The following is a 15,098-nucleotide window of genomic DNA, read 5'->3' as shown; positions in this document are numbered from 1 at the left end:
GTTTTGAACACAGATTAATAATGAACTCTTGGAGGAGCACAAACGTAATGCATAGTAAGACTTCTGTTGCTCGGAAGCATTCTCACTGCCGAGAAAGAATCCTTGCCTCAGAAAGGGATTCTGGTTTTAACAAAAGGAGAGTAAATAGTATTCGGAAAAGAAGGATGTAATTTACCAGGTTGATGTGAAGGAAAGAATGTGGCCAAAGAAACTACACTGAAATATTGCATCTAATTTTGGTTGCCACAATATAAAAAAAATGTTGGGACTCTAGAAATAGCGCAGAAAAGAGTAACAAAGATGATTAGGAGACTGGAGGCTAAAACATATAAGGAATGGTTGCTGGAATTGGAAATGTCTAGTTTAATGAAGAGAAGAACCAGGGGTGACATAATAGCAGTGTTCCAATATCTCAGGGGCTGCCACAAAGAAGAGGGAGTCAAGCTATTCTCCAAAACACCTGAAGGCAGGACAAGAAGCAACGGATGGAAACTAACCAAAGAGAGAAGCAACCTAGAACTAAGGAGAAATTTCCTAACAATTAGAACAATTAATCAGTGGAATGACTTGACTCCAGAAGTTGTGGGTGCTCCCAATACTGAAGACTTTTAAGAGCAGGGGGTTGGACTAGAAGACCTCTCCAAGGTCCCGCCCAGCTCTGTTATACTGTTTTTCTATTCTGCTATTCAGTAACTTAAGAGTTGGTTTAATAATCTTGTAACTGTAACCATAGTTACCTTTCATTGGTTACAACTGAATTTTAGACTCTAAACCTGCAGAGCTGGTCTCACAGAACTGTCCTTTACAGTCAGGTGTTTCTGCAGGATAGGTTTAAAAAAGTCAAAATGGTGTCACAAGGGTGTGATTGGAGCTTCAAACCAGGGGTCTTCAAACTTGGCCCTTTTATGACTTGTGGATTTCAACTCCCAGAATTCCTCAGCCAGGCACACATGCCTGGCTGAGGAATTCTGGGAGTTGAAGTCCACAAGTCATAAAAGGGCCAAGTTTGAAGACCCATGCTTCAAACAACATGCATAAAAAAACTCATGAAGCTTCATTTGCATTCCCACGATAGCTGTTTTGACTAAAACACTTACTCCCACAAACTTCATGCAGAGGTACTACATGAATTTCAGAGGAAGTCCTGGTAGATTTTTAGAACAGGTGGTCCTAACTTACAACCATTTGTTTAGTTACCATTCAAAACTACAGTCGCACTGAAAAACTCTGACTTACAACCAGTCCTTCCAGCGATGATTCTCACAGCATCCACATGGTCAGGGGTAGGTAACCTTGGCTCTTTTATGACTCATGGACTTCAACTCCCAGAATTCCTGAGCCAGACAGACATTCGGCAGCCAGCTTGTATGTATGGCGGCTGTAGTCTCTTGGGGGTCATGTGATCACCATCTGCAACCTTCCCAGCCAATCTCCAACAAACGAATTCAAAGGGGGAAACCAGATTTGTTGAATGACTGTATGATTCACTTAACAATTGCATTAATTCATTTAACAACTGTGGCAAAAAAGGTTGTAAAATCAGGAATAATTCACTTAGCAACTGCCTTGCTTAGCGACAGAAATTATAGTCCCATTTATGGTCATAAGTCAAGGACCACCTGTATCAGTAAGAACAAGGTTTCATTGTTGTATCCTACTGATAAAAAATATTGCTACAATATCCATTTTGGGAAAATACTAGAATCAAATTATAAGCTTCATATTGTTACATGCCCAATAAATGGTCTTTTCCTTTATTTACCTATGTGCAATAAAGACGTCTTACTTTTCCTCCCTCCAACTGCAAATATTTATATAAATTTCTGTTTTAGGGTAATACTCCGTGTATCTGAAATGGACATGTTGTAATAATAATAATAATAATAATAATAATAATAATAATAATAATAATAATAATAATAATAATAATAATAATAATACATTGGAAGGGACCTTGGAGGTCATCTAGTCCAACCCCCTGCTCAGGCAGGAAACCTTATACCATTTCAGACAAATGGCTGGCCAGGCTCTTCTTAAAAACTTCCAGTGTTGGAGCATTCACAACTTCTGGAGGCAGGTTGTTCCACTGATTAATTGTTCTAACTGTCAGGAAATTTCTCCTTAGTTCTAGGTTGCTTCTCTCCTTGATTAGTTTCCATCCGTCGCTTCTTGTCCTGCCTTCAGGAGCTTTGGAGAATAGCTTGACTCCCTCTTCTTTGGGGCAGCCCCTGAGATATTGGAACACTGCTATCATGTCACCCCTCACCCTTGTCTTCATTAAACTACACATACCCAATTTAAGATGCCATTGTTTTAGTCATTTTTGTGGCAGTGGGCAGTCATGAGTAATGTTTTTAAAATTGCACTTTTTTTTTAACTCCAGCTAAAGAATCCTTTGTTTTTCTTCCCCCCCCCCCCCTTCAGCTCCAGGGTTCCTTGAAGAGAAAACTAGTGGTAAATCTGACACCAGGCAATAACAAGAGATCAAATGGCATTGCTGACAATACTTTCCTGGATATTAAGAGAATCCGAGGTGGTGATAATAACCTTTCCATGGGTCGTGGTCAGTGTGGTAACAATTGCCCAAACCAGTCAGTGTTGGGATCATTCTCAGTTGGACAAGGCGCTCCAAGGAAAATGGACAGCTCAACGAACAACAGTCATTCTGGTGCAAACGGGATGTTTCACATGACTCTAAAAGAGGTCAAAAAGGAACCTGGGGAGACAATTTCTTGTAGTAAGCATATGGATGGTCAGACATCCCAGAACAGTGTTTTTCCTAACAGATATGGAGAAGACACGGCGGAACAGTTGATGGACCCAGAACTTCAGGAGCTGTTCAATGAACTGAGCAATATTTCTGTGCCCCCCATGAGTGATCTTGAATTAGAAAACATGATAAATGCCACCATCAAGCAAGATGAACCATTTAACATTGATATTGGTCACCAGATCCAGAGAGGAACCCCTGCCCAATCCTCTTCCTTGCAGATGGACAAAATGGTGATCAAACAAGAGTATTCACCAGGACTGAACCAGGCTTCGGTGGCATCACCTCAGATGAGGCCTCCTTCTACAGACTCCGCTTTCACCATATCTGGCGCTGCTATGTCCACCTCATCTCCCATTCCTTCAGTACCTCAGACTCAGACTCCTCCCTCTCAAGGGACATCAGTTCCCCCTCGGCCATTGGCCAATTGGCAAGAAGTTTCTCATGCCCAGCAATTGAAACAAATAGCAGCGAACAGGCAACAACAGCATGCTCTGATTCAGCAGTGCCAGCAAAGTCAATCGGCAACATCCTGGCCTGGTTTGTCATCTACAGAACCATCTTCTGGGTCATTTGTGCAGGAGAAGATGTCTAGTCCATCCTTCCACCAGCAACAACAGTTCAGTCCACAAGGTCCCGCAATATCTGGGATCCCAGTCAATGGGACTCCATCAAAAGGAATGAACAGTTACTCCTACCGGCCAAACTCCATGCCCCAGGGAAGTTCTGTCAACATGGTAATGACACGAAAGTCTCAAGACATCCCCAGAAATTATGTAAACAACAATCAGGTGTCACTGGAGGAACCTCAGAACAGTATCAAGCCTTTGTTTCATTTCAGCTCAGAACAAGCCAACAAGCAGATGTCTTCTAGTTTGGGAGCCCCACATAAACCTTCTCTTGTCCACTATGCACAGCAGCCACCCCAACAGCTGTCTAACTCAGCCGTTCAACCACAAAGTTCACCACAGCAGCAGCAGCCACATTCTGCACAATCTCTCCAAACTCAGCATCTCCAAAGGCCCCCCAATGTACCCTTAGCTTTACAGCAAAAGATCATGCTCCAGAAAATGCTACAAAACCAGCCTGCTTCAGGACTACAGTACATGGGCCCACAGAATCAGCTGGTAAGATTTTTCTCCTATAACTTCTTTTCCTATCCATCGTATCAGGGTAAACACAGACAACTTTTCAAATGTGGAATGCTTTCGTGACACATTACTTGATTTGGGAGGCCATGTAGTCTGACCTTCTTCCTTTCAGGTTCTCTGAACAATAAAAATGGTTGAGGAAAGAATTTTTTTTTTTGGAGGTGGGTGGGTAAAACTTCAGAGAGTTTTGCAGCCCCAAATTCAGCAAGTGCTCTTTTGCAGCAACAGGAAGCACAAAAGTTGTGCCACACTTCCACTTTGCAATTTAAGCAGGGAGGTGACTAGGTTGCCATTTATCTTAGAGGCCATCATGTGGTAACATTTCCCAGGCTGGTGGCAGCTAGTGGGAACATGATTTGGATTTGAGGAGACATGAAAGGATTGCTGCTAGGGGATCCAAGGACAGCTCACCATGGCCAAGTCATCACTGCCAACTTGCCATGGGACAACTCACTATGAGACAACTTAATGCACGTTAATTGTACTCTAGACCTGTTCCTCTCTTAAAAAGGTAAAGGTTCCCTCGCACATACGTGCTAGTCATTTCCGACTCTAGGGGCCGGTGCTCATCTCCGTTTCAAAGCCAAAGAGCCAGCGCTTATCCAAGGACGTCTCCGTGGTCATGTGGCCGGCATGACTAGACGCCAAAGGCGCATGGAACGCTGTTACCTTCCCACCATAGTGGTCCCTATTTTTCTACTTGCATTTTTACGTGCTTTCGAACTGCTAGGTTGGCAGAAGCTGGGACAAGTAACAGGCGCTCACTCTGTTATGCGGCACGTGGGATTCGACCCGCCAAACTGCCGACCATCTGATCGACAAGCTTAGCGTCCTAAACCACTGAGCCACCGCGTCCCTTCTGTTCCTCTCTTAATATTACTAATAGTATTATTAGTATTATCGATATTATTAATAATATTATAGTTACCTCGCGTTAAGTTGTCCTGCAGCACGTTGTCCCGAGGTGGCGAATTGGCCACAGAGAGGTGTCCCATTCCGGCTGCTAGGATTATGTTAAAAAAAATAAATAGCGGAGTTTTCTCTTTTGTTTTAGGTTTTTTTTTTAATAAACAGCTTGGACTGAAATCTATCTCAACTTGATTTCTCTGTGACAGAAGTTAATGCCTCACAAAGGAATTCTTTTTATTAGCTCTTTGGGACCTTTCTCTGCGTCTGGAATTGCATTAGGTCAAAGTGCCCAGATGATGAGGTTTGATGTTGTTTTAAAGATCATTTAAAGGCAATTTGGATCTGACTCTAGAAGTGATTCAAAACTACCGTAGGCTCCCTGAAATCAGCTTTGCTCTTTTACACTGGAATCAGCCTTACTTTGAAGGAGAGTTCAGCCTTTTAAATGGGATAAGCATCCTTTACCTAGCTGGAGCAACAGTGATGTAATTTGGACTGAAAAGTCCAGTGGGAGGAGCCATGAGGCCAAGTGGGTGTGGGAGAATCACAGGGGGTGGAGCTGGAATTTCCCCCTTTTTTCCCTCAAGTTTGAGGAGGTGTGGGGAAATGGCTACTTTAATCATGGATTACCTTCCAGTTAACTTTCGCTAATTTGGAAAAAACTATGCAAGTCAGATCTGATTATGAATGAGCTGTGGTGGCGCAGTAGTATTACAGGCTAACTCTACTCACAGCCAGGAGTTCGATCCTAACCAGCTCAAGGTTGACTCAGCCTTCCATCCTTCCGAAGTTGGTAGAATGAGTACCCAGATTATTGGGGGCAATACACTGACTCTGTAAACTGCTTAGAAAGGGCTGTACAGCACTATGAAGCGGTATATATCATAAGTCTAAGTGCTAGTGTAGTGATATTCCTGGACAGAGGACCATCAGGAAATCCCGCATAAGTTAGATTGGGAAGTTGAAGAAGCACCTGGAAAAAAAAACAACCTAATAGCAAACTAATATTATATTGTTGCTAAAATAACTATACAATCATGTGGTCAGTAACATCAGAGCCTGACTCAAGGACTCTTTTCTATATTTTAAGGAGCAGTACCCTTGTTCTGTATTTTGAAAGCTCAAGATATTACACTGCTTACTTTCTATATTAATGACTGCCAAAAATTGTAGGACTGTTGGCCAGGAGGAGACAAAGAGAACAAATTCACAAAAATGTGCTCTGAAGGCTGCATAGGATTCTGGGGTGACAGATGATCCAATCCTGTTTTTAAATAAGGAGTATATCATTTCCCAATTCCATGACTGTGCTTCTCTCACTCACACTCTCTCTCTCTCTCTCTCTCTCTCTCTCTCTCTCTCTCTCTCTCTCTCTCTCTCTCTCTCTCTCTCTCTCTCTCTCTCTCTGCAGGGTGTTTTGACTATGCTTTTCTTGCCCAATTCTCTCAAGATACATTGCCTAAGATCTCACTGCAGAGTTATCTAAACTATTTCCATCCCTCATTCTCCTCCTCCTCCAGTAATCCATCAACAGTAAAGAGAGGGAATAATAGGTTATAACAAATAACAAATGCGTTAAAGATTGGTTTATTCTGCCTTTATTACTTTATAAGTAACTCAAAGTGGTGAGCACACGTAATAGTCCTTCCTCCTCCTATTTTCCCACAGCGACAAACAATCCTGTGAGGTGGGTTGGGCTGAGAAAGAGTGACAAGCCCAAAAGCGAGACTGGAAACTCACAGTCTCCTGTGGCCTAAGGTCACTTTCATACTTAAGGTGGTACTAGAACTACCAGCCTCCGGGTTTCTAGGCCAGCACCCCTTAGGTCACATCCGGTTTGATGTTGTTCTGTACCAGCCTGCTACCGGCCCTGCAGAAAAGGCAGGGACAACCCCTTTTACAAGAAGGCAAGAGGCTGGAACTGAGCCTGCCAAATTTATGGACACAAAAGCAAACAGAAGAAGACACGAACCATGAAACAGGAGCTATTCAAGCGGTTGCCTTCAGCAAACCAGCCCTCCCACACATTCCCCTTTGATACAGCTCAGGGCGTGGCTTCTCTCTGCCTCCTTCCGATATGCCCCATTGCCTTCCTCTGTTTACTCCTGATTGACTGCCTCCTGCGTCGGGCGTCCTTGAACAGGGCCAGCTGTGGGTCATCTTCATCCACGCTGTCAGGCTCACACAGCTGGGTCTGCGTCGTGACCAGGTGGGAGGGGCCTGGCTGAGGGCTCTCATCAGCAAACTTTCCACCCCCTCAGCAACCTCTCCAACACCCCCCTCCTCCTCTTCCTCTGAATCGTCCGACCCAACTGCCGAACCCACAGGCTGACCCTGAATCACAACAGATGTAGTGGTTAAGTCAGGGGTTAAGTCAGCTATGCTGGCTCAGGAATTCTGGGGGTCGAAGTCCACGAGTGATAAAAGAGCCAACGTTGCCTACCCATGGAAGGCATCAGGCTGGAGACCATGAGTTCTGGTCCTGCTTTAAGCATGAAACCAGCAAGTGATCTTTTGTGACTCAGTCTCAATTCTAGGAAGGAGACGGTGACAAACCGATTCCCAAACCTTGGCAGGAAAACTGCAAAGACAAGCCCAGGCAGTCTCCAGGAATTAACAATGACTCAAAGACACAACACCTCTCCAAATTTTTTTCTTAATGAGGAGAACAGCAGTGCAAGGTGTAAGTTTCATTTGCTTGCTTGTGATCCTACAGCGAGTACAGTATAGCAAGTTGATGAACATAACATTTCTTTCTAGTCTGGGCCTTCTCAGTTTTCCCTCAGACAGCTAGAAGGAAATCAAAAGGAGAGGTCTACTGTACGTTTGGTCAGGAAACAGGACCATGGTCATAACAAACATTTTAGAACAGTTGCAGTGTTGAATGAATGACATCCACAGAGACACGTGGCAAAAACATGCACAGTGACATGATACAAACTCTGCCATTTATACATTTGTATGGGACACTATAATGCAAACAGAAAGAACGGAGTTAGTGGGACACCACAATTTATTTTTTTGGTTATTTATGTATACTGTAATAGTAATTAGGAATTAAGGCTTGTGCCAATTAAGTAAAACATGTCACTAGCACACCTACCCAGAATTCAGCAAGTTTCCAGCTATACCGAGCTTGAATTTATTTTAGGTTATTTTAATTAGAAATCGTAACACATGTGAAGCTTGGTAAGTTGCAGAGGAAAGCAGGCATCTTCGTATGGTGCTTATTTCCATCTCTGTGCTTCATATAGCCTACTGAGGCATCCTTAAGAAATAAATATGGTGGGTGGATGCATTCCAGGTTTGGAAGCAAGCCCACAGGTGGCTGTACTCACTAAAGCACCCAATTTGTGAAAGGTCAGCTAACTAATCTTCACGTCTTGATTTTCCAAGAACTCCAGAATGTTCTGGTTTGGATATGGAACAAATTCATCCCATTGTTCCAGAGATGATCCAGCAATGTTCTGTAAGTGAAATCTTCCAATTGGAAGAACTTCACGGTCACACTGCAGGTTTTTTGGAACAATATTAACTGCTTTATTTCAGAAGATAAAGTTCTAGATTACAACTACTAGACCATTCCCCTGAGTGGCCAAACCAGCCTGGTCCATAATAACCCAGGGTAGTCCATTCCTACAATGATAGGTTTTATACATCTCTATAAATAGCTCAGTGGAATAGTTTGCCTCCTGTGACTGTGGATGCTCCATCACTGGAGGTTTTCAAAATGGACTGGACAACCATTTGACTGGATTGGTATAAAGCAGGGGTCACCAAACTTGGCAAGTTTAAGACTTGTGGACCAACTACCACAATTCCCCAGCCAGCGTGGCTGACTGAGGAATTCTGGGAGTTGATTGATGTCCACAAGTCTTAAACTTGTCAAGTTCGAGACCCCTCATATAAGGTCTTCTGCCTTGAGCAGGAATTTGGATTAGAAGACCTCCAAGGACCCTCACAGCCCTAAGATTTTAACTCAGTTTATGAAAGGACCTAAAAGCCCCACAAATGATTGTTTAACCACTCTCTAAATAAAGGAGACAAAAGAGAGAAAGGATTGTTTCATGGTCAGCGTAACTCTCAGCAATACACTTAAATCGGACACAATTGAATAGAAGACAAAAACCTTAACAGTACTACCAGTATAACCCGTTGGAAACTCCAACCCACAATAAAATAAAATATCCACTGAGCCTTGGTGGAGCAGTGGGCTAATGCCTCCTTAAGTAACACCAGCTGCCTGCAATTAGTGCAGGTTCGAGTCCCACCAGGCTCAAGGTTGACTCAGCCTTCCATCCTTCCGAGGTAGGTAAAATGAGGACCCAGATTGTTGGGGGCAATAAGCTGACTTTGTAATAATGCCGCTTGGGGGGGGGCTGAAAGCCCTAATAAGCAGGCATATACATAGAATGAAGGCTATTGCTAAGCACATTGGTTTGTGCTTAAATTGTAAGCCGCCCTGAGTCTTCGGAGAAGGGCGGGATATAAATGGGATTAAAATAAAAAAATAAATAAATAAAAAGAAATGGACAGAATTTTTTTGATTTTTCCAAAAAGGTCTAATCAAGAGTTGAACTCACATCATGTGCTGCATGAGTAATAGTAATAAAGTTGGAAGGGACCTTGTAGGTAATAACGACAATGATGATGATGATGATGATGATGATGGAAGGGACCTTGGAGGTCATCTAGTCCAACCCCCTGCTCAGGAAGGAAACCCTATACCATTTCAGACAAATGGCTGTCCAGTCTCTTCTTAAAAACTTCCAGTGTTGGAGCATTCACCACTTCTGGAGGCAGGTTGTTCCACTGGTTAGTTGTTCTAACTATCAGGAAGTTTCTCCTTAGTTCTAGGTTGCTTCTTTCTGGTTAGTTTCCATCCATTGCTTCTTGTCCTGCCTTCAGATGCTTTGGAGAATAGCTTGCCTCCCTCTTCTTTGTGGCAGCCCCTGAGATATTGGAACATGGCTATCATGACACTCCTAGTCCTTCTCTTCATACCCAGGTCTGGCAACCGTTCCCTATATGTTTTAACCTCCAGTCCCCTGATCACCTTTGTTGCTCTTCTCTGTACTCTTTCTAAAGTCTCAACATATTTTTTACATCATGGCGACCAAAACTGGATGCACTATTCCAAGTGTGGTCTTACCAAGGCATTGGTGTTATATTTGCTACCGAGTGATATATTTGCTACAGTGCAGGAGTATAATATCCATCTAGCTCTGCCCTAGTTAGCATTGAGAGATATTAGAGAAAGGAAGGTCCTCTAAAATCAGCCTCAATTCCTGTGGTTCATTTCTGCAGTTTTCTTCCTGTGATTTAGATGTGATTTGTGATGGCCATCTCCATTGTGTTTTTGGTTTATTGTTTTTGCTTTGTTTTGTTTTTAGTATAAGCAATCCATACAGACCTGGATTTGGGTACCCAGTCCCGAGATAAACATTCTGGTGGCACACTTAAGTTATAGACAACCATAGTAGCAAATATTAGCATCTGCCTTGACAATAATCTTAATTTTCTTTCATAATTGATGATGTATCATTTTGTTTCCATAATATAGACCTAAATAACAATATGCCTGTGGGCATCACAGCATCTTTAGAAATTTAACTGATGTTTCTAGCACTGTCCACTCTGCCCCGCCTTTCATTTTTAATGCCGTTGCCTAGTTTTTTCTGATGTAACATGGAGTTAAGGAGACATGGACCACAATCCAGTGTTTTAGATAGAAATCAAAGATGATGCTTGAAAGAGTTGCACCATCCTTTAAGGGACAACTGGATAGGGTCCTAATCAGTAAAAAGCATAACCATGTCTGAAAGGGTTTTAAAAGTGGAAGCAAATCAAACTTTAAATGAATTAAAATAGGATTCTGGTTGGGGTGAGTGGAGAATCAGACAGCAGGACACACAGTTTCCAGAATATAGGCTATTCGCATATCCTTAAAAACATATATAATAAAAAGGACATATGTAGGGATTGCTTAAATAGAACAAAACTTAACAATAGTTTAGAAAAGTTGATTTTTGCTGCTACTGTTTCACATGTGGATGGCTAATGAGCAGGTATATCTCAGAACTCTGCCCCTCAAAAAAAAAAGAGAGAGAGATCAGTTGTGCTAGCACAATTGTTGGTGGCATTATGTTTGTTGGTGGCAACCATCAATTTCTATTAGTGGCCACAGTGGTGATATGCACATCACAAGATCATTTGCATCACTTTTGTGTTGATGTCACGATGTGCACCAGACCACTCATCCTATGGTGGCAATTATTGTGAGTAACAATTAAAAGGTATTTTCTCTCTTAAGGTCCTTCCTGATAATAAAAGCAGAGTCATTTGACCACAGTGTTACTATATCTAATATTAAAAGGTAAAGGTAAAGGTTCCCCCGCACATGCGTGCTAGTCGTTTCCAACTCTAGGGGCCGGTGCTCATCTCCGTTTCAAAGCCGAAGAGCCAGCGTTTGTCCGAGGACGTCTCCGTGGTCATGTGGCCAGCATGACTAGACGCCAAAGGCGCAGGGAATGCTGTTACCTTCCCACCGGAGTGTTCCCTATTTTTCTACTTGCATTTTTACGTGCTTTCGAACTGCTAGGTTGGCATATTACTATATACTATATTAATATATCACTTTTTTAAAAAAAATCATAACCCTCCACATTTTCAGAACAAAAGAGGTGCTTTAATTGATACCTGTACACATTCTCTTTGTTGCTCTCTTATTATCGGTATTTCTGGAAGATTTCCCTCCCCAAATGAAATTCCAAGCAAATCAGAAGCTATTAGAGACCCATTAAGTGTTGGATTTGCACATTAATACTACTTTAAAGTCATGCTTGAAAGAGGGGGAGGAAATAAAGAGGTTGACATATTTGCTCTAAGCATCTGTGAATTTGGTTGTAAGGCCATGTTCTTGTGGTTACAATGCTGTGATCAAAAGGATGCAGAGCTAATGAATTACAATATTCACTTTCACCTGCTGTATTTGGAACAAAGGAATTGGGAGAAAAACAAAACCGAAACTATGGGTTTATACCGATCATCAAATTACTGTGGTAACTTGTATGGAAAATTCATGGTTGTTTTTTTTTTAATTTTGTTCTTTCCATTTTCTATTTTCCAGAAGTGGAAAATCAGCTAATTCTTTTTTCTGTTGAATATACTTCATGGAAAGGCTCTCAAATTTATTCCCTTTAATCTTTTCTACATTCACAGAGGAATGTGCATTAGAAAGATGGAATATAATTTTGGGAGGGAGGGTCCATTTTGTCAAAGGATAGGATGGGATGGGATGGGATAGGATGGATGGGATGGGATGGGATGGGATAGGATGGATGGGATGGGATGGGATGGGATAGGATGGATGGGATGGGATAGGATGGATGGGATGGGATGGGATGGGATGGGATGGGATGGGATAGGATGGATGGGATGGGATAGGATGGATGGGATGGGATGGGATAGGATGGATGGGATGGGATGGGATAGGATGGATGGGATGGGATGGGATGGGATGGGATGGGATGGATGGGATGGGATAGGGTAGGATAGGATAGGATAGGATAGGATAGGATAGGATAGGATAGGATAGGATAGGATAAAGTGTTCGACAGAGTGATGGCACATGGGGAAAAACTGTCCCTGTGTCTAGTTGTTTTGGTATGGAATGCCCTATAGCAGCATACTGAGGTGAGAAGTTGAAACACATTATGTCCAGGTTTTGAGGGGTCTGTAGGTATTTTCTCAGCCCTCCTTCTGACCTGCACTATATGTAGGTTTTCTATGGAAGGCGGGCTGGTTACAATTCTTTTATCTGCAGGCCTAACTATCTTTTGAAATCTGTAGTTGTCCTGTTTACTTGCTGTACCAAGCCAGACAGTTATAGAAGTACAAATGACAGATTCAATAATTCCTCGGTAGAAGTGTATCAACAGAGCCTGGGGCAATCCGAAGTTCCTAAGTTGATGCAAGAAGAACATTCTTTGTCATGCCTTTTTGATGATGGTTCTAATGTTAGGTGTCCATTTCGAATCCTGGGAGCTTATAGAACCCCAAAAACGTGAAGGATTCTACCGCTGATACTGTGCTGTCAAATATAGTAAGAGGTGGTAGCATAGAAGGGTTCCTCTTAAAATCCACTCTCCGTTATACAGTTTTAAGCATGTTCAGCTCCAGATTGCTCCGGCTACATCACAGGGCCAGTTGTTCAACCTCCCATCGATAAGCCGATTCATCACTGTCTTGAATGAGACCAATGACTGTTGCACCCTCTGAAAACTTCAGTACTTGAACAGAAGGATCCTTAGAGATGCAGTCATTGGAATAGGGAGAGAAGATTGGAGAAGAGAAATTGGATTCTCTTCTCCAGGAAGAAGAGTCTCTTTTTGGAAAAAGAGTCTTCTCTCCCCGGAAAGTCATTTTGTCATGGTTCCGACAGATGAAACTCTCCAAAGAACTTCGAGGCATTGTTTACCTTAAAGAATCTTTATTCGAGTAGCATAACATCAGCACTTACATGGTCGAAGCCAAAATCTGAATTCCCCTCCCCTGAGCACATAGTAAAGGTAAAGGTAAAGGTTCCCCCGCACATGCATGCTAGTCGTTTCCAACTCCAGGGGCCGGTGCTCATCTCTGTTTCAAAGCCAAAGAGCCAGCGCTTGTCTGAGGACGTCTCCGTGGTCATGTGGCCGGCATGACTAGACGCCAAAGGCGCACGGAACGCTGTTACCTTCCCACCGTGGTGGTCCTTATTTTTCTACTTGCATTTTTACGTGCTTTCGAACTGCTAGGTTGGTAGAAGCTGGGATGAGTAACAGGTGCTCACTCTGTTACGCGGCACTCGTGATTCGACCCGCCAAACTGCCGACCATCTGATCGACAAGCTCAGCGTCCCTTGAGCACATAGTATCAAAGCACAATTCCCTCCTCCAATTAACAGTCATAAATCATATTCTCCAATTAGTTTTGAAATGCAGGCTTTCCCTCCAGTTCTCTAACCCGCCAATTCTTATCATCTCGTATTTCAACAACCTTGGTTCACCTAGTAGTCACAGTATTGTTATGTTATGTAAAACACAAGAAGGAAAATGGTTGCAACTGCATATCTTGTCAAAGCAAAAACATCCTATATTAGCAGCGTTGAAACATTTTCCCGGAAGGGTGGAGAAAAGAAGTTGCATTCACATAGCGTACTAATTAAACCATAATCTGTTCCCCTTGGTTTCATTTTTCATTCATGTTATGTGAACTCAGCCACTGTGAATTTAACTCTGATTTTAGTTCAGTGAAATCACCCAACTCTGAATTATTTAACGATCCAAGGGTTTCTATAATATTTGATTCCAGTCAAAGAGACAAAAGGTATTTTTTTATTTATTATATTTTTATTTATTTACCACATCCATTTCTTTGGGGATTGTAGTCTTGGAAAGCACGGAGTTGGAGGAAAGCTGTATTATAGCAACCCACAGAATTACTAAAAAAAAAACTACAACTAACAGGGCTATTTTGAATTCAGTTTTTAAAACATGTGTTATAGCTTGCAGAGTTGCTCATCTGCAACTCTTTAAAGCAGCCAGTGGTCCCCTGGGAAGGACTTAGCTGCTTTAAAGAGATGCAAGGAAGTACTATGTTCATGGACCAATGCTCCATGGAGCACTTTTTTCTGAATTACTTCCTAGGTCAGGGGTCCCCAACCCCCGGTCCGTGGACCGGTACCGGGCCACAGTATGCCAGCAACTGCTCCGCACAAACAAGCAAAGCCACATCCATGGGATACAGCAGCACACAAAACCATGCATTCTCCAGTCCGTGGAAAAACCTTTCTCCATGGAACTGGACCCTGGTGCTCAAAAGGTTGGGGACCTCTGTCCTAAGAGTTGCAAAACCCCTCACATACAACTATCAGTCACAGTCCTGGTGGAGACAATGACATTCACGAGTGAATGACAAATGGGTTCTCTGAGCAGAAGAATTCCATTACACCATCACAGGTCCATGAATTATATATGTGTTAATCTTATTCAGTTTTCCAAGAGCTGTTAGTGCCAGAAGCTGCAGGAACTACTAATGGAGCTACAGGAGTGTGCAGGTAATCTTTCAAAGGATGTACAGAAAGATTTACCATGTTCTATAACACTGGTGGCAAACCTATGGCACGCGTGCCACAGGCGGCACGCAGAGCCCTCTCTGTGGGCACGCGCACCGTCGCCCCAGTCCTAGGCCTTCAGCTGGGTTTTATAAAACCTTTTCACTTTAGGCCT

At 42.7% G+C, this 15,098-nt stretch overlaps 1 protein-coding gene across 1 annotated transcript in view; it reads left to right on the top strand.

Annotated features, from left to right (window-relative positions):
• Window positions 1–15,098, top strand: part of MAML2 (mastermind like transcriptional coactivator 2) — a gene marked incomplete at its 3' end in the record, with an annotated part of 207,623 nt that overhangs the window by 150,367 nt on the left and 42,158 nt on the right. The window contains exon 2 of the mRNA XM_083361941.1: window positions 2,425–3,897. Coding sequence (XP_083218067.1) covers window positions 2,425–3,897 — 1,473 coding nt within the window. The remainder of the gene's footprint in view (window positions 1–2,424; window positions 3,898–15,098) is intronic.

The sequence above is a fragment of the Vipera ursinii genome (genome assembly GCF_947247035.1).
Source record: "Vipera ursinii genome assembly, chromosome: 4".
In the NCBI taxonomy this organism is placed as follows: domain Eukaryota; kingdom Metazoa; phylum Chordata; class Lepidosauria; order Squamata; family Viperidae; genus Vipera; species Vipera ursinii.
This window is presented reverse-complemented; position numbering and strand designations above follow the sequence as displayed.